Source organism: Colletotrichum fioriniae, assembly GCF_027942845.1.
Source record: "Colletotrichum fioriniae strain IMI 355084 chromosome Unknown scaffold_13, whole genome shotgun sequence".
In the NCBI taxonomy this organism is placed as follows: domain Eukaryota; kingdom Fungi; phylum Ascomycota; class Sordariomycetes; order Glomerellales; family Glomerellaceae; genus Colletotrichum; species Colletotrichum fioriniae.
The window spans coordinates 816,398-835,688 of NW_027076849.1; the positions used below are offsets into that span (position 1 = coordinate 816,398).

Genomic DNA, 19,291 nt, shown 5'->3' on the forward strand with positions numbered 1-19,291 from the left:
TTGTTTTTGAGATTTGAGTAGAAGCTGATTGGTTTGTGGGATCAGTCGCGTGTACGTAGAAGTTGATTTGCCTTTTGTTATGATACCAATTTGGGGTGGCTCTCACACATCCTGACAATCATTCATCCATTGAAAATACTTTGTTTTGTGTTGTCCCCAATAATTCGTCTCTCAAGATGTGAGCGTGGGACTTGGTTGAACTATGATTTATGAGTCTACGTGATTATGCTCCTGATGTAACCAAAGTGAACCACTTCGAGCATGTAAACCGGACAGGACGCTTCGTATCAGGAGACTTTTGACAGATTTTCGAACCATATGGTTCGGCACATCGTAAATACCGCCTTCGTGATCCCGTCAAGTAGCCGTTGTATCGCCGAGAGAGACTTGTTCGGGCTTTTTCTAAGAAAACCTGTTCTCGCTCCGTGACCTAGATACGCGTGGTTCTATCAGAGGGATCATTCCCATCAACACGACTTCAGAACGCTGGTCATCTCTGTATTGTTATAGAGAGCTTTGAAAGCTGCTTGGTCCGAGCAAGGTATTCAGTGTTAGGCTCGCCACACCTGGGATATTTGAAAGCCCTCTATGAAAGACCCGAGCTTTCCATCAATAGCATAACCTTCGGCTTCTAGTCTCCTACATTCGACGTAAAGGCTAGTCAAGGGCAGTGAGAAAGACTCGATGAACTCTCCTTCTTCCAAGCGCGGCTTGGGGTTGAGATTCTCCTCTGCTTGCATGTCTATGTCAATATGGACCATGACAGAGCAGGAACTAGATAGAGTCAACATATGAGGGCTAGTTGAAGGCAGGGACTGAGCGTGACACACTTGGAGAAACCAGGGGCTTGGGAAATGTTAGCGCTGGACGTCTTCAACGTATATCAGTTTGCAAACTGGTCACTTACCGCCGAAAAGCTTTGGGCTGTTCCCATACGAATCCGACTTGATGGTACCGACGTAGCCTGTCTCTTCTGCGAGTTCGCGGATCGCGCACTGTTCGACGGTTTCGCCTTTATCAAGCAGTCCAGCAGGAAGTTCAATGCAGAGCTGGCCCACAGCCGGGCGGAACTGTCGCTGGAGCAGGAGCTCTGGGCCGGTTTCTTTCTTTAACACGGCAACGATGTGGACCGCGTCGACTGAGCTGCCTGCGGCGCGTGTCTTCCTTTCTACTCCTTCCCAGATGCGGTCTTTACCATCCACGTCTCTGTACCCGATTCTAAACGTCCGGTCAGGTCCATTCAACAGAATAGTGTGGGACCATCTAAGATGCTCATCTGAGGGGGTACCAACTTCACCAACGTCATCCATTTGGCATCTCCAATCTCCTGCGTGTTCAATCACGCATCAGCCGTGCTGGTTGAATCAACGCATCATTTCAACTTCTTGCAGCTTACCAGTGGCTCAGATGAAACAACATGAGGCTTCATTTTGCCCTCCATATTAAGCACGTAACTGATTTGACGTATGCAAACCTAGATTGGTTGAAGGTTCCGATGTTGTCTCTTTTCCTATTCACGCTGTTCAAGTACTATGGAGGGGTAAAAATTGGTGGGGTGGAGGGGCAATCGAAAAGTGCGGGGTTGCATCTTCAGTTACAGGAACGAGGCGCGTTTAATTGATTCTGGCCTAGGGACGCGAATTGCTGGAGTTCGGGAAGCTGGAATCCTTCAATTCTGTCCCTATTCGGCTTCATCCAGACTTTGGTTACAGCACTGTCTTTCCCAGATCTACCTCTAATTATGGTGGAACATTAGTCCTCTGGACGCCATCGGAAAGGATTATTCTCTTGAAGATGCCAAACGTAGCCCTGAGCCGCAAGACTCAAGATGCGGTACTCATCTTCGCCCATCTCCTTGCACTCAGCCCCAGACAGACTTGTCAAAGCCATGATTCTAAGCGGCGCAAGACCCTGCTCTCCCCGCTGCTTCGGGTCGGTCTTGCGCCGCAACATATCCAATGCTTCCTCCCATGTACCCTGAACCATCTCAACAGAGCTGAGGCTGAGCTCCATCTCTCGATCTCCAAGAAAAACGCCCAAGTCGTGAGAGCTGAGACGCACATTCGAAAGTGTGAGCCGGCTCAGGTTCGGCCATGGTCGCGTTCGGACAAACCAGTTGAAATGCCACGGTTTTTGCGGTCCGATTTCGATTGTGTCTGCGTCGTGGCTGAACTCCTCCAAGTCGATCGAAATGCGCTCTAGACTGTCCGTCATGGTAAGAACACTAAGAAGCTTCCCACAACCTTCAAAGCCAGCCGCGTCGTGAAAATTCGACCAGGTGACCTGGGGTCTTCTGGAAGGGCCTTCGCTGAGCATGTATTTGCTAGTGAAGTCGAAGCACCGGAGCCGCTCAGTAACCCAAGTGTATTCGTCTACTGTCGGCTCATCCTCCACCGTCTCAAATGCATCCCAGAAGTGCATCGGGGTGACTCGAACAGCAAATCGTGTCAGGAAAACGCCAGTCGCCCCGAGAATGCCTGGGATGAATCCGAACGGTCGTCGAGCGCTCATGAGATCATCTTCAAGTTCGGCAACCGCTGTCGCTGCGTGCTCCCATCGGTGAGGAGTTATGAGGAACTGGTAAAGTTCGGCGTCGTTGACGAGGGCGTCTCCTTCAGGCGGAGTCCACCGCGGTTCAAACGAATCGCTCATCTCCAGTCTCGTCGCGTTCGGCATTCGCTTCATTGCGAATGATACAGTATCGGAAAAGCTGTGCCATCTGTCGTCGTGAAGGTGCTTTTGTTCGGCCTCAAGGCGGGCGTATTCATCGTATGCTTTCCCAATGAGTCCTTCGTGGAATGCATTCGAAAGCTCCTCATCCCAAGGCTGATTTGTTGGTGAGCCTATCCAAAAGATCAAAGATCGCCTGAAGCTTTTCTTTTGCTCCGTCAGACAGCATGTCCTTATGCGTCATCCCATGCCAGAGTTCCCGCCGGAACAAGTTCTGGAGCTCGTGCTTCGCCAAGAGAATAAAATTTTCTCGTGCGTATGCCGCGAGTCCATCGTAGAAGCCCAGCAGGATGCGGATGCAGCGCACGCCTCGCCCGATGGTCGCATGCCGGGAAATCGCATTCAGACGATCGAGGGATTTCCGTGTGACGTGTACCGTAATGGTAGGAACCAAGTAGGGGGATGCTGCTTCGCAGAGACGGCGACAAGTCAGTCGAAGGGACTGGAGAGTTTCGATGTCTACTTTTCGCCGGTTGTGTGGTTGCGCCCAGGTGAAATCGCTTTCCTGTGCCGAGACGGTGTCGACGTGAGAACAGATCTGATCTAGGAGCTCGAAGGGCAAGTTAAGAAGCCTGCTCTCCATCGGGTTGAGAATGCCGTGAACGTGCGCTCGAAGGGCAAACCCATGTTCGATTAGATCCGAGTAAGCGCCGAGCTCATTTGGGTTTGCCTTCTTCCTTGCTTTCCAGTCTTCCAGGCTAAGTTCTGGGTGGTGGTTGATGATTTCCTTGAAGGTCGGATCGACCTCTATCAACCGCCGGTAAATTGCAGTGAGCTCTTGGCTTGGGTTCTTGTTCGTCTTTTCCTTCTCGGTCCTATTGATGGCTGCGGAAACATTCCGCATATCAAACGTGGATGGCGCCATTCTCAGGCATTCTACGTTGCCTACGTTGCCTGCGGAAGTTTCTCCTCGCCTTTGGAAGAGCGAAACGGGAGGTCACCTGAGTTTCAAGGGCCAAGATAACCCTATTTGGGGCAATGGTCTCGACAACTTGGATGTCTTTGGAGTTGTGAACAAGGAACAGCAATCTGAGTTTGGGCAGGACGGGACCATGTCGCGTCTTTGACGCGTGACGTCATGTGCATTCACTATTACTGTGCCATTTTGTGAGCGAGGTTCTCGCCAGGAAGCGATATGATAACCTCTAGAAGTCGGTCCTCGAAATGTAGACTATCCGAGATGGTGAACCCACAGACGAATACTTGGTTCGAGGGAATTTATTCACGCAGCCTTAGCGAAGAGCAGCTGCAAGGAAGAGATTGAGGTCTGCAAGATAAGGGGGCGATTAGGGTCGCTCTCCCGTTTACGTTATCAGTCAATGATCGACACATCATGTAAGTCAGATAGGTAGTTTCGAAGACAAGACTCAGTGGTCTTTGATTTTTATAAACTGATTTGTCAAAAAAATATTTACAGAGAAGGCAGCAGGAGAAGGCAAGGTCTTCTCAATATCCCGATCCTCAACCTCTCCATCCCTGAATATCGTCAAGAGTGAGGACATACTCGCTCTCGTAGATCTATAAGTTCAGATGTTAGTACCACAGGCCTAAAATGGCGCAGACGGGGGTTCGGCATGCTACGTACCTTCTTCAAGTCATCAAGGCTGTTCCATTCGGTGTTGTTGATGAAGCCATCGCTCCAGACACAGAAGTACAGCCAGTGGGCCTCGTACGCCTGAAGAAGATCGGGGAAGGGAGCGCTGCCGACCTCGGTAGCCGCAATGAGCTTCTTGTCCTGACCGAGCGTGATGAGGTCGTTATATTGAGTGGTCATGGGCTGCGGTCATGTTAACGACGGATTCTGCATAACGAAAGAGAATGGAAAAGAGCTTACGCCGTGGCCTTGAGCGTATACATCCGCGCTGAGAACGTCGACGGTATCATCGCCGGGGTACCAGTCCGCAGCAACCGAATTCCAGATCCAGACGAGGTTGTTCAGCTCATGGTGGTTGGTGAGGCGGTCGTAGACCAGAGCCCAGAGCTTCTTGCACGCCTCGGGGCCCTTAGCTCCCCACCAGAACCACGCACCCTCGGCCTCGTGAAGCGGGCGCCAGAGAACGGGAACTCCGGCATCCTGGAGCTTCTTGAGCTGGACGGCGATGGCGTCGATGTCGCGGATTATGAGGGTGTAGTTGGCGTTGGTGGTGTCAGCAAGGGCAGTCGAGACATCAAAGTCGGTGGCGCGAGTGTAGAAACCGCTCCACCACTTGTTCTCCTCAGTGTCGTACAGGCCGGTAGGTGCGTTCCAGTGCCAGAGCACGGAAACGATACCACCGCGCTCATGGTGTATGATGGCCTCCTCGACGGCGGTACCGACGGTTCCGCGCTCGACGCGGCTGGGGGAGTAGTCCATCAGGTCGACGCTGACGAGAGCAGGCGACTTGCCGATGGTCTCGTTGACCCAGTTCGCGTAGTTGAGTTCCTGCTGACCGGAGAGGATGTTCTTGCCGTAGATGGAGCGGATGTAGGTGTACAGGGCATTGGCATCAGCGTTGGCCTTCGCGTTGACCAGAGCCGTATTGACGTTATGAGGTCCGCGGGCTTCGGTGGGCGTGAGGGTGACGGAGTCGATGAGGTACCATCCCCAGTGTGTTACGATGTCGAGCGTGTTGTTGCCCTCATTGAGCAGCACCTGGCCGGCGGAAACGTTGGCCCAGGTCTCGGTCGCGGCCAAGAGCACCTCGCTAGCAGCACCGCCGTTGAGGATGACATTCGTGCGCTTCTCGCCGTAGATACCGGCATATCTGATGTTGAGGTCGAATAGCTTCTGGCCTTCACCCTGACAGTCCAGGTTGATGGTGACCTTGTCGGTGGCATCCTCGAAGCCGGTGACGTAGCCGGTACCTGTGAACCACCAAAAGTCAATAAACGGTGCGATCAGTGTTAAAGGATAACCGTGCCATACCTGTGAACCCAGCTTGCTCAGTCGCGACGGTGGTTCCGTTGAGAACTCCATTTTCGGCCTCGTAGACCCTGGCTCCGGTGCTGCCGATGCAGTTCTGCGAATACACGCCAGCGGCAAACGCAAGGACGGCACGGAGTGAAAGCGCCGTGGATCTCGCCATAATTTCACGGAAGATCAACGCGGGGATGTTACAAGAAAAGGAAGAGAATCGAAAAGATCGGCTGAAGCGGCATCGTCTCAAGGAACCAGAGGAATGACCCCGCCGGTGGGATATCAGTGTTTATTATAAACGACAGTCAGGCGGCTCTCCTTTCGTCCTCAATCGTCCCCCTCATTGTGTCAATCTCGCCGTATGCCGTAGGGGGCTCATGGGGGAAGGGTATGGCGATCATTAAGATTCCAGGGGTGACGGAGGTTAATTTTGCGTCTCCATAATCCATCCCGTCTCTCTTGATTGAGCATGTTTGCCGGGGCCTCAAGGCATCGAACCGGGATGACGGAAGGGGGCTTGGCCTTCATGAATTTGAAGACGGAGTTTGACGCTCCGTGTGCTGCAAAAAGGAGAGCCACCCCCCGCGACTCGGCACTTGCTGGGCTCAGATGCCAGATGACAGAAGACAAATCCATTTGCAGAGCCATATTGCACAAGTTGGGGCATCAATCCACGCAGAGCCATCACTGTTTCCTTCCTCTCGCACCTTCGCCGTCCGAAGTGTTATTTGGGCACATTTCACGGGCTGTTCATCCAAACTTGACAGTTCCTTTTTCATGATGGGGCCCTGTCGATCACACAGCCGATGGTCCGCCGCCAAGGGTTTTACATAAACATGCTTTGGCCCGGTTCGACGATCCACTTCGGCCTCACTTAGATTCGAAAATTTTGGTGCCCTGAGTCTAGGGTCTCGAGAGTATCATGCCCCGTCTACATGATCCCACCGACGAAATCGTCACATCAACAACCAGCAGTTGTTTTCAACTGCCCGGCTAGCTCAATCGGTAGAGCGTGAGACTCTTAATCTCAAGGTTGTGGGTTCGACCCGTAAGCTTTATTCCACGATCCTCAGCATCAGCATAACAACTAACAATCATCAGCCACGTCGGGCTCAATTCCCGTCAGCGATTGACATCATCTTTTTGCTCTTCGATCAGCGATTCAATAGTCAAACGCTCGCATCCTGGGTACCCTTTCAGTTGCAAACTTTAGGGTCTTGAATGTCGCTCTGCTGCTAGTGAATTTGGTTGCTCGTCTCGCCTAGATTATGAGTCTTACTCAGAACATCTCAGCCCCCTTTATGTTCAAAGCCAGTTTCCGGGTTCAAGCCTCCGTACGCTTTCGCACCTCAACCTCGGCCCCGAAATTCGGCTGCACGATCATTTTGTTGATCTGATTCGGTGGCCTCTCCGTCGTCTTGCCGGCATTACCTTTTAAATGAATATCATAGTTCATCAACAACTCAATGAATATGCACTTGATCACATAGACAGCGAAGAAGCGCCCCGGGCATGCGTGCGGGCCATGCCCAAAGTTGAACGCATCTGGCCCCGTAGTCGCAGCTTGATGCTTCATCTCACGACCCGGTTGATCTCGTAGACGTGCGAAACGGAAACCGTCGAATTCGCTTGGTGGTGCATTGCCGGTCTCGGCATTGTACTCTGGGCTGAAGGTCTTCGTTGTGGTAGAGTTGCTAGGAGTGTGTGAGCCTCAATCTAATTTCAACATTTTCCTAGGCTCTGGCATCGAAGCCTCGAGGCTCGCGACTTACTATACAGCCCACAAGGGAAAGGAGATGGCTGCTCCGGCTGGCAACTTCATGCCATTTGAAAAGGTCTGATCTTTGCGAAGCCTTCTGGATGTGCCGGCTTTTCCGCAAGGTGAGTTTTGAGCTTGGATGATACTAGAAGGGGAGTAACGTACCAAAGCTCAGTGGACTTGTGCGCTGACTTTCCTTGATGAAGCTGTCGAGCTTCTTCAATTTGCCCACCGAAGACTTTGACAAAAACACTTGCCCAGCTTCGTCTTTCTCCACACCATCTTCCTTGATGACTTCTGCAATTTCCTCACGCAGAGGCTGGATGTATTCGGGGCGGCCGAGCAAATCGTGAAGAGCCTGAAATGCGTCAGCTCAAACTTTGGACCGGTCAGCATGTAATCCAAGTTCATACCAGAGTGGTCGTGCCGGAAGTTGTGTGAATAGCAGCAAAAGAAAGCAACATCTGGTTGGTTCCCATTGTCTCTGGAGTCTTTTCCTCGGGCGTCAGATACTTCATCATCCACGATGCGAAAGCCCCAGGAGCGCCTGGTTTCGCCGGTTTTTCTTCAGGCAAGCTCTCACTTCGGAGAACTTCCTTCACCAAAGGCCGCATCTGCTCATTTGCTTTTTGAAGTGCTCGTCGCGTATGGCGTACCTCGGGAAGAAACGGGAGGACAAAAGGCCTGATCCAAGGGTTCCATCGCAGAGCAGCCATGCGACTTTTCCCCACGTCCGTAGCGAAGGTAATCGAAGCCCGGATCCAGTCCTCCTCGCGACTCAAGGGCATGCCAACGAAAACCCGGCCACTCATCAACCCGATCATGCGGAGAACCAGATGGTAGCTATTGAGCGTTTTCCACTCTGCCGAATCCCCAATTAGCTGATTCAGGCCGAATTTAGCCTCCTCCTGAATTGGCCGGAGAACACCAGACATATTCCTCGTCAAGTCGATCCGTACGGCCTCGATTACTTCCCATCGACTCTCGCCAACGTGAGTGTAACGACCGAGGAAGATATCATAAATCTCAGCAGCAAAGGACATCTCGGAGTCCGGTGCTTGGATAACCTCTTGGTATAGGTTCATCGGAAGCATGACCCGTGGGGGGTCGCTTGGAACCACGAACGCCGTGTCTGGATACTGTCATTTGGATGTCGGTTAATTGACGGTTTAGTAGGCAGTATCAGAAGCCTGGTCTAACTACCTTTTGATAGCCATCGATAATAGCGGAGGACAGGCTCTGTTCATTAGGAGATCCTACGAGTGGAAGTCCGTAATTCGGCTTTATCTTCTTGCGCAGTCGATCCACTGCGATGATCACAGCCGCCAGAGCGACTGGTGCCCATAGTAGCCACAGCATATTACAGATGCTCTAAGGAGAACGAACACACTGATGATGGAGATCGACGAGATCGATAAACATACAAATTTCAACTTGCGGAGCAGTCGGATCTTTGTACTCTGTACGACCCCAGCTGAACCCTGAACGTCGCACTCTGTCACACAGTCCGAACGGACTACGGATTCCACGAACGCCTTCTCCGCGTTCCCCACGTGTCTTCAGGGCCCTTTATCCCTCTCGTTTTCGCAAACCTTAGCGGTGACGTACAATCAGGGAGTGAAAATTCGCCGACGGAGGCGGAGGAAAGCTTACTGAGGGACCCTGCCACGCTGCCACCTAGGATCCTTCGCGTGCGAAATGCTGACCGTATTCGGCAGATCGTATCAGCGCTAGAGCCACTAGGGTGCCGCGAGGGCGTAAGCAACCTATTTTTCGCGTACAAGGAAAAAGGAACCATAGTGGTAGTGGAACCTGTTGACTATCAAATCATTTTTCAAGTGAAGATAAGCTGCTGACATACGCGTTCTATGTTTCATGGGATTCTCTCGTCAAGCTAGCGGTCAGACGATTGGCCGCTGGGCTGCATATAACTCGTCGATTTGGCTGATAGGATGCCCGCTAAGATGCTGACACCTGTAAGGATTGTCTTCTAGCTTGTGTGACGATCAACCTGGCGAGGATGAATTGGTCGGCGCCGTTGGGAGGATTGGACGGATCATGGGACGCTTGCTGGCAAAACTTTGACATCGGTTATCACTCCGGAACCATCGACATAAAACGACAAGTGGGGCATTGAATCCTCCGTGACATACAGCTGGGATGACGAACACCCTGGTGACTGACAATACTTCTGCTTCTGATGTTTCATTCAGTGGGATATCGTACACGTCGTTTCGAGTAGGTACTTTATGTGGATGATCGGACCCTCCGCTGTAGGTACCTACTCTCAGAAGTAAGATATTGTTCCAACAAAGGTACAATTGCAGTGATTCTAGCATATGAATTGTCTCTTCACATAACAACAAAGATATGTATTGTCAAGACTATCGCTTACAGAGAGAAGTTCCAAGAGCAATAAGGTAATCTCGCTCATGATGAATATCTACAGGCGACGCAGGGATAAGATGTTGAGCTCTTATGCCCTCATTCGTATGATTCCATGCTTCAACTACAGCGACCGAATAGAAAACCGATTTACGATGATTAAAAGTAATGAAAGGGTGTATACGGCCCAGTGCTGTTATGGTCTAGTTTCAAAGTTTCATGATGTGTTCGGTCTGAACATCCTGATGTTGCAAGATGGAGAGTGCCGAATAGGAACAGAAAGGTATGAGAGAGTCCGAGGTTCTCTAACCAGAATAGATTCGATTCTGCTCAATTAGACCCAGCAATATGAGTGTCAGCGACTAGCAGATTACCCGCCAGCTCGTGTGAATGAGCCCTTCCATCAAAGTTGGAGAGTCTGACGCTCTGGCGTAGGTAGGCAGCCATCTGATAGAGTGATTAAGGCAATCAGAAACAAATAACGGTAATACCACCAGAGGAGCTTTATGTAATTGAAATAGACTTCAGTGAATGACTATCCTTGAGCCCTGCGGGTTAACGGTTCGATAGCCCGATATCCCGAATCAATGAGTATCAAAGATCACGTGCACAACCCTCCATGGCCAGTAAGTAATGCTTCTGAAACAATAAATCTTCTTGCCGTTGCGTTGCAGGCTCAACATGGGAATTCAAAAAGGCCAGTTGTCCAAGGGCGAGCGGGCCGGCACGTGGCTCCGTATTGGGATTTCGGAAGGGAAGCCGTCGGTTCCAATCAGGGATCTTGGCCTCGCTCGGCAATTCGACCATTTTGCTATCTTCCGACAAATCAGATCTTAGCCACTAGCCAGGGACGGCAGCCGAGATTCAAAGGTTGGCTGGTCTGTAATCTATTTCTCACATTTCACCATCGCATATTCCATTGAGTCTGGCGCTTTGCCCTGGATCGTGCGTCGATCCTCTCTCAAATAGGCTTCTCGGACGGAGGACTGTGTTCACAGTCCTTTGGTAACGCCTAATCGTCGCATTCTAGCGAGGCGCCCTTGGTTCCGTTCTTGACATGGCGATATCTGTTCCGGTATGGGGAAGATGCTGCCATATGATATATCATATGTAGTTGATATACCAACTCTAGAGCTATAAGAAGCAGCAACTTTGCTACACGGAGAGAATGTTGCGAACTGATTGATATCCCCACAAGCAAACCCGCCGGTCGAGTAGCTGCCAATTTGGTCAATCGTCAAAATGCATTTTGCTTCGCTCCTCACTCTTCTTTCCACCCTGGGAGCAGTATCGGCATCACCTCGCTTTGGTACCAGAGGGCATCACTTCCGCCGTGCAGGCACCGGCAATGACACAACAAACCCCTTCGACGGGAAGAAGCTTTACGCCAACCCAGACTGGGCAGATAAGCTTGAACAGACTCACGACGCCTTCGTGGCCAAGGGAGATACCGTGAACGCAGGCAAGGTCCGAACCATCCAGGATATTGGTACATTTGTCTGGATTGCGGACGTTTCTGGTCTGGCGAACATTGACACGGCTATTGAGCGAGCCCGTGCCGTTCAATCCAAGACGGGCGAGCAGCGAATTGTTGGTCTGGTGCTATACGACCTCCCTGACAGAGATTGCAGCGCAGGAGAGAGTGCCGGCGAATTCAGCAGCGAGAACAACGGGCTTGAGTTGTACAAGGAGACTTTCATCAAGCCGTACGCAGAGAAGCTGGCTGCAGCTAGTGACTTGACCTTCGCCGTTGTTCTCGAGCCGGATTCCTTGGCGAACCTTGTAACGAACTTGGGGATCGAGTTTTGTGCTAAGGCGCAACCGGTGTACGAGGATGGCATTGCGTATGCTATTTCAAGCTTGCAGTATGACCACGTCAACCTCTACATCGATGCTGCTCACGGTGGGTGGCTAGGTTGGAACGATAACCTAGAGCCTTGTAAGTCTCGTGATCGACGAAGACTCACTTCGAGACTACATGAAATACTAACAGTGATCATAGCCGCAAAGCTCTTCGCCAAGGTCGTCCAGAAGGCCGGTAATAGCACCAAGATCCGCGGTTTTTCCACCAACGTCTCAAACTACAACCCCTTCCACGCCAACCCTCGCGCCAACTACACCGAATGGAGCAACTCATATGACGAGAACAACTACGCTCTATCCCTTTCTCCCTACCTAGAAGCCGAAGGCTTGCCATCACGGTTTATCATCGACCAAGGCCGTGTCTCCAACAGCAGAGCCGAGTGGGGTGAATGGTGCAACGTCCACCCAGCCGGGTTCGGTATGCAGCCCGGCACGCCGGTGAACAACACCCATATCGACTCCATTGTGTGGGTGAAGCCAGGTGGCGAGAGCGACGGACGCTGTGGTCTTGAGGGTGCGCCTAGGGCTGGTGCTTGGTTTGACGAATATGTACAGATGTTGGTCGAGAATGCCGACCCCTCTATCCTTCCGAGTGACGCCTGAGGAGCATTGTCCGTCTCATTTCCGACGACAACTTCGCAGTTCTGAAACGTCATTGTTGGATTTCTTTCATGTTCATATTTTATCATTAGATGTACATAGGGCACATATCAACCAGTACCATAGCTCACTAGCAAGCAAAGTCGTGGACATACACCCACAGTCTAAATTAAGATTGAATCTTAGAGACTATTGACATTACTTATCAAATAGTGCTTCACGTACCGACTCATGCAAACACGTGGAATTGGAGCAATCACCAGAGTTTCTTCCACCGTACCTTGACATCGCGATCGGGAGGCACAGCAGCTGTACCAAAGTACCGCTCATCATCCACAGGGGGTCGATCAGACTTGGACCCGTCCAGATTTGTCCACTCAACAAACTCCATGTCGAACTTTGTGACTAGGATGGCGATTGTAAGAAGAATCTCTTGTTTGGCAAAAAATCGTCCTGGACACATTGATGGTCCACCACCTGCGCATGATGTCAGTTTATTCTATCATTATTGTGAGATATTCTTCATCGTTGAACTCTAGGAGAGGGCCCACTGACCAAACGGGATGAATTCATTAGTCTTTCCCGCCAATACGAACTGCTTTTCGGTAGTAAGTCGACCAGTATCTTCGTCTACTCGCTTCACATGCTTGACATGTCTCTCTGCCCAAAACTCGGAAGCAGAGTGCCCTTCCTGGCTCCATATTTGCTCGTCTAAGTGCACAAGATGCGTCGGAGCCTGTATCATTGAGCCTTTTTTCAAGCGGAAGCCGTGGAGCGTGGTCGTCTCGACAACTTCTCTGGAGAGCGCAATGGAGACATGAAGACGCATGCACTCCGTATAAATAGACTGCATCAACGGCATCGAGATGAGCTTGGATACATTGAAGGACCGCGTCCCGGTGGCGGGATCCACGTTGAGGGTCTCAAGAGCCTCACTGCGAACTGCTTGGAATAACTCCTGATGTCGCAAGAGCTCAATCATCACCCATGTGGTGATTGGTATTGTGTTCGCGTTTATTCTGACAGATTAGAATCAATGTACATGATCAACACGAAGATTTCAGACGTACCCAAAGATCGCAATCATGTAGAATCCTGCTTTGGTCTCCGGAGCCATATTTGTGTCGTGAAGCCATTTGGTGATCTTGCGAACATAGCTTGATCCGAACGTGGGCTCCCAGGTGGAATCCACCGCAGGACCGTCCCAATCAAAGTTCGCAAAGGCCTTTTCCAGATACTTCTGCGTCATGCCGTTTAACTTATCGCGTTCATTCACCGGACCACTGTTGATCCACTTTGGTAGCCCATACACAACCTGGAAGGCGATACTATCGAAGCGCCAGAACTGCTCAACGTAGTCTGGGAACATCTTTAATAACTCGGTACCACAGAAAGATCTGATGGCGCTTGCACACATTTCTCTCTTCAAGAAATCCAGAAGATGAACGTTCGCCCACTGGCCCACAGGCTGCTTTTCCAAAGCCTCGTTGAAGAACTTTGTGTAAGTCTCTGCCAAATGAGCAGTGGGCTCTGCGCGTGATAAGTGTTCAACCGTAATATGGTGCAATGTGTACCAATATCGCTCCTCTTGCGGTGTATTTTCGTAGCCTGGTGCGGGTACTCTTTGCCGCCCTGATAGATCGTTTGCGAACTTGTCGACGTCTTTTTGAGCCGAACCTTGCAGATTTCTCATGACCAAGAGAATGAACTTGTTCGAGCTGATGCTGGTAGATGATCGAAACATGGCTTGCACGCTTTCTCCCCCCTGCACAAAGTATACGCGCATGGGTCCTAGGTAGAATTTGACAATATTGCTGTGATTCATGGAACGACTTACAAGCAATGAGTTAGCTAACCTCGAGTAAAAGCACGATCGCCCGATTCTTCTGAACGTACCTTGCACGCTCCATAAGTCTCCTGATATTCGTCATGTATTGATAGGTGTTGCTGATAAAAGGCACGGCCTCGGGAAGTGACGGTGGCTCATCTTGACTTGGCCGACGGAGGCAAACAAGCAGGATCGCGGGTATCAAAAGTGCAATGGCCGCCGTTATAGGATGATTAGAGATCAACCAAAATACGCTCAATACTTTTGAAGGCATTATGAGCATGAAGAGCACTACTTTGACCAACGGGAAGGTGTTCAGGTCGTACGTTGTGGAACACAAACATCATCACGCCTCTTCTTCGCGCCACCAACTGGTGCGGGGTCTATGACCATGAGATGAACCTGAGTGATTAAGCCACCAACAAAGCACCCCGGCGCTTACAGGTAGTGTATCGTATCACATGATTGAGCTCGGTTCTGTAATTGCGCTAACTAACCAGTAGGGAGAAAACAATGCGAATCCTACTATAGGCAAGCAGCTCGCCGGTGGGATCTCGTCTTCATGCGTCAAATATTGGCGGAAAGCACCCTGACATTAAACCTAAAATTCGCGACGATACGATATCTTCCTAATTTAGGGTGATCACTCAATTTCACTCCCCTCCATCGTTGTTCAATTGCAGACTTCCCATCGACGACATAACATCAAGTATGTCGGACGCCTCGCTCCATTTCCCATGTAGAGTCATGCTGACAGATGACGTGATGGAATCGTGATTTCTGAATGTCGGCCTCACCTTTTTCTCCACGAGATTGAATGCATCTTTGCGAATCCTTAGAAGCAACCTGTCGAACATCACTTGTCGCTTTTCTTCTCCTCCATGACCTTCAGATTGGAGTACATCAGGAACGCGCCAGCTGATGTAAAGATTTTTGTGACTGCTTCGATGCCCGACGCCAGACCGGTGCTCCTCGAAATAGTACTCGCAAAGCCTGCAGGTTGGCTTGCTACTGCCAATGTACATCCAATTATTGAAGAACCTGGCGGGCGAAACACCTCCCGCTGTTTTCTCGAGATGATTGAGCAGTAGGATCTCCGAGTGAACAATGGGGTGAAAATTGTCTTTCTGGTATTCTTTTTGAATTCTTTGGTCCAAGTGCATGAGTTGCAGGTCCTGAACAAACTCTCTGAATTTTTCGATGATGTGTTCTTTGCGGGTCATGCGACCGACAATGCCTTCGGCGGTCATACTTTTATTCCGCCCTGGTCGCGGGAGCGGGTGACTCGATGGGCGAGTCAAGATCTCGAAGTTTTGAAATATCTCGGGCCAGTTGTCTTTTGCAAGAACGAAGAACTCGATGTCCTTACAATATGCTAGAAGACGGTTAACCATATGACGTATCTCAGGCCAACAAGAAGAGGAGTTGCTTGTGACTCCATCCAAACGAATTCCTTTTGCTCGTTGGTCGATGTATCCCCAAACCTCAGAGGCTTTCAAGCGGATTAGGTTGTGAAGAAGAATATTGCATTTCCGAAGGTCTGCGGCATTCTCTAGTCAGGTCAAATATTGCTGGATACATGCAATCTCATTGATATTTAATGGCATAGAACTCACATTGAGACTGAGTGGTCATCCTGTCATCGTGAAACTCAAGCAACTCGAGAGTACTTGTCAGGGATTCAATAATTGATACCACTATGAAGGTATGGTCAGTCAGTTTTACCTCCGACTTAGTCGTCAAACGCCCCACAGCTTGACCTACCATTTCGAGCATCGTCAATGCAGCGCTGTATCTCTATTTCAAGTCTGCCGATGTAGGAATTGATTCTGGGTCTGTTGAACCAGAGGACCGCATTTAGCAAGTCCTTACGCAACTCCGAGGTCTTTGCTGACGCGGATGCTCTGCCAACTCGCTCAAGTAAATATTGGATGTATGCTCTGACATTCTCGAGATCATCTGCACTTCGCTGATTTGATGCAAGATGGTACTCAACATTTATTCCCTCGGATCCGCGAAGCAACATGATTGAGGTAACAGTACTACCCCCGTTGCCCGGGGTACTGTCGCAAACATGAGCTAGCTTATACACAAAGGCTTGAAAGATTGTCTTCACGTCTCCGCGATAGTTGAAATCATCAGGGTCGACAAATTCGGCCAGGTTCGTCATCTCATCGTTCATTGCTTTGAGAAGAACCAGGGGCTCATAGAACTTGTTGATAACTCGAGACTTCATCGGGATAAGTCCAGCTGTAATAGCAGTCAGCGGTAATGAAATGAACAGCTGTATATAGCTTCAGGAAGCACATGATACAAACGTTGTAGAGTCGCAGCCGGCACCATTTTGATGTACTGAATTTGGTAAATGGACTTTGAATAGCAATTTCGGCACAGGTCAAGAGCACCAATTTACTTCAGCGCAGCTGTTATGCTCGCATTAAGTACGCAATCGATGCAGCTTCATAAACGCCTGCGCAATGTCACGGGACAAGCCAATGACCGTAAGACATGTACGTCGTAATTTGACCAAACTTTTTGAAGTGGTCATTCTCAGTCGCTTTGCTTCGTGTATCAGCAGCAGGAGGCCAGCCCACCATCTCGTGAAGTATTAGCTCGTCCCAACGGATTTAAGGTTAGACTACCTTATCTACCAAGACTTTCACCCTGGACCAGGAACAGGCCTATGCACTTCTTCGTCTCATTGGAGAGCTTCTCCGCGAAGCTCGAAGTTGGACTAATATAGATAAGGTCTGAAGCGGTGATAGGTTCAAGCAACTTGTGATCAGTGAACGTTGATTTGGTTGAGAATTCGAAATCAAGCCTACCGAAACGACTTTACCCACCCGCATCTCAATTTCTTTGCGAACACATGATGTGTAGGTACATAAGTATATATAGTCCGTCTGGATCGTCGTGTGTGGATTATTACTAAACTTCTCTGTGTCCGAATCGCAGCCGGAATAGGCGGCTCCTTCACTCGCTCAAAAGCAAACCCTTGAAAGCCTCATATCATGAGTTTTTCGACACCTTCCGAGCAGTTTGAGGAGCTGAATAGCCCCAGCATTATACTTACTGAGCTTTCGGGCAATGAGGATTTGTCCACGTCGGATCCAATGGGCTGGGCCTCGGGCGGTCTGTTGATTGAGACAGATCAAATCTCGGCCCCTCTTGGTCCAGCCCTTCAAGTCATCAACCCCAATTTACTCTCCTATTTTAAGACCAACCACTTGATTCAACCTACGGACCATCCAAAATATGATGAGGATGAAGCCCTCATCAACCATGCCGGGGATAAGGCCCAAGGATCGGCGGTAGAGACCGAGTTATCCTATGGCACTCGACCACAACTCATGATTGAGATTTCTGGTTTCACTGAAATCCATCCGACGTCTCCAATGTCGACGCGATTCAGTGGGATGTTCTCGATGGTCCTACTCCGATGGCTTAGTTGTCGGAATTTACACATGTTTCTGGCCTTCGCTCGCCAAGTCACGAGCCGGCTGAATTCTGTCAAGGCACCCTCGAGGAGCAATCTTTCCCGTTGTTTGTTGTTGATGGTACTGGACCCCTCCTACTGTATTTGAGCTGGACTAAACTAAACTGCTATGTAGCATCCCGGCCAGGATGTGTCTTCTGCATGAAGCACCAAAAGTGGTACGAGACCGGTGAACAGTTTCGGTAAGTCTGACCCCCTCCATTCCTTGCCAAACCTACAAAACATCTGAATTTCCAAAAGGCGACATGAGAAACGACACCGACGACGAGTCAAATGCGGCTATGAAAAGTGCCCCATGACATTTGCATCTTCCAAGGAACGGAACGAGCACTCTTTTCGCTATCACAAGAAGTGGTCGAAAGAGAACAACGTGCCTGATCCAAGGCGACGTTGTTGTGTATGCCGAAGAAGATTGTCAAAAGCATGCTACATTAAGAGACATCTGGAACGATCTCCCAGCTGCAATGCAGTCCTAGGCGGATTGCCGACCAAGGATCAAACTGCAATGCTGTCTGACTCTGAGAACGATTGACAAGTGTTGATATGGAGGGTTTCCCTTGTGGGGTTTGGAGCTGTGACAAACTGATAAGTGTGTGGCCGTATAGGGGCTTGTGTCATTCGCTATGAAGACCATCTGGGGTTCTGGACAGGCCTGAAATTACTCAGTTCGGTTGGTCCGAGTCCCGATCCGACGGCTCAGTCTCGCTACGGACTTGAAGCTTTACTTGAAGCACAATGCCAGCAGTATTACATGTTTTGCCGGGGTTCGTGTAGAACATGACAAATTGAACGTGGTAATTACAAGCTCGATTTTTTATAGAATATGGAAGAGCTCTGGAGTCTGAATTCCTCAATCCGGTTGTGGTGACGTTGAGTCAACTAGGAAGTATATCTTATTCTTACTGCAGCGCCATGACGTCGGACCATGGAGAAAGGTCGCAAATGGAGACCCTCGGATCCCACGGCATGCAAGATTACTTATCAATTTTAAGAATAGTGTCCGTACACCGGCATTTGGAACCCACTCTTCGCCATTGCTCCTTGCAGGCGACGACTCAGATGAAGCGGCAACACGAAAGCGAATGCAGTAATACTGGGACCTTGACACCTCATAATCACTTGACCGCCACTACATCTAGACCCGTGATATAGCTGATCCCGGAAGTTTCAATGGTCGAGAAGGATGACGAGAGCTTTCCGGCCCCAGTCCGCATCGTGGTCCTGTCAACGCAATTACTTGTACGTTGGAAATTCCATATCGTCTGAGCTCTGGTACTCAGTATAATCTCCAGTAATATCTTTAAACCTCAGCTCGATCTAGGTCTGAAGTCCATAGACATGACCGGCTATTTCACCGCGGGAGGCATTGTTGACTGCCAAGACCTCGATGGATCTTGAACAACGAGCAAGATGCAGCGTACGCGTATTCCGATACTGTGCTTGAGATGGCAATCAAATTGAGAGAGCTCATGTAGGAAATATCCACATGTAGTGCTATGAATGGCAACATTTCAGAATAAGGTTTGTCGATCGCGGAACAGCTTTTGAAGAAAACACAAGGACTGACTCGATCCATCACCTGATATTATTCCAGGGACGGCGATCACTTGTTGCTCTTTCCTAGTTGAAGAAACAACTACAGCTGGCCTATAAATCTCCAAGCTGGCTACCCTTCCCATTTATAATCTCACGGCACAACAGCCTTCACGTCATTGACTGCTCGATTATCGTTTC

The 19,291-nt window shown here is 50.0% G+C and overlaps 5 protein-coding genes and 1 non-coding gene across 6 annotated transcripts; 2 read left to right on the forward strand and 4 right to left on the reverse strand.

Moving 5' to 3' along the window:
* Window positions 1-1,752: 1,752 nt before the first annotated feature.
* On the reverse strand, window positions 1,753-2,685 carry N0V96_009969 (uncharacterized protein; the record flags this gene model as incomplete). Its single annotated transcript, XM_053197333.2, has 1 exon — window positions 1,753-2,685. The coding sequence occupies one exon, from the start codon at window positions 2,683-2,685 to the stop codon at window positions 1,753-1,755; it is 933 nt and encodes a 310-aa protein (XP_053045211.2).
* Window positions 2,686-4,191: 1,506 nt separating this feature from the next.
* On the reverse strand, window positions 4,192-5,795 carry MAN26A (Mannan endo-1,4-beta-mannosidase man26A; the record flags this gene model as incomplete). Its single annotated transcript, XM_053197332.2, has 4 exons — window positions 4,192-4,248; window positions 4,316-4,507; window positions 4,565-5,574; window positions 5,636-5,795. The coding sequence occupies 4 exons, from the start codon at window positions 5,793-5,795 to the stop codon at window positions 4,192-4,194; spliced, it is 1,419 nt and encodes a 472-aa protein (XP_053045210.1).
* Window positions 5,796-6,617: 822 nt separating this feature from the next.
* Window positions 6,618-6,704, forward strand: N0V96_009971. Its single transcript has one exon. It is a non-coding gene; the product is annotated as a tRNA-Lys (tRNA).
* Window positions 6,705-6,950: 246 nt separating this feature from the next.
* On the reverse strand, window positions 6,951-8,470 carry N0V96_009972 (uncharacterized protein; the record flags this gene model as incomplete). Its single annotated transcript, XM_065758798.1, has 4 exons — window positions 6,951-7,320; window positions 7,399-7,495; window positions 7,551-7,743; window positions 8,042-8,470. 4 exons carry the CDS (start codon window positions 8,468-8,470, stop codon window positions 6,951-6,953), a joined length of 1,089 nt encoding a protein of 362 aa, XP_065612565.1.
* Window positions 8,471-11,012: 2,542 nt separating this feature from the next.
* CEL6B (1,4-beta-D-glucan cellobiohydrolase cel6b) lies at window positions 11,013-12,236 on the forward strand (the record flags this gene model as incomplete). Its single annotated transcript, XM_053197330.1, has 2 exons — window positions 11,013-11,709; window positions 11,773-12,236. The coding sequence occupies 2 exons, from the start codon at window positions 11,013-11,015 to the stop codon at window positions 12,234-12,236; spliced, it is 1,161 nt and encodes a 386-aa protein (XP_053045208.1).
* A 253-nt stretch (window positions 12,237-12,489) lies between these two features.
* N0V96_009974 (uncharacterized protein) lies at window positions 12,490-13,977 on the reverse strand (the record flags this gene model as incomplete). The annotated part of the gene is made up of 3 exons (XM_065758799.1): window positions 12,490-12,710; window positions 12,789-13,168; window positions 13,304-13,977. The coding sequence occupies 3 exons, from the start codon at window positions 13,975-13,977 to the stop codon at window positions 12,490-12,492; spliced, it is 1,275 nt and encodes a 424-aa protein (XP_065612566.1).
* Window positions 13,978-19,291: the final 5,314 nt, after the last annotated feature.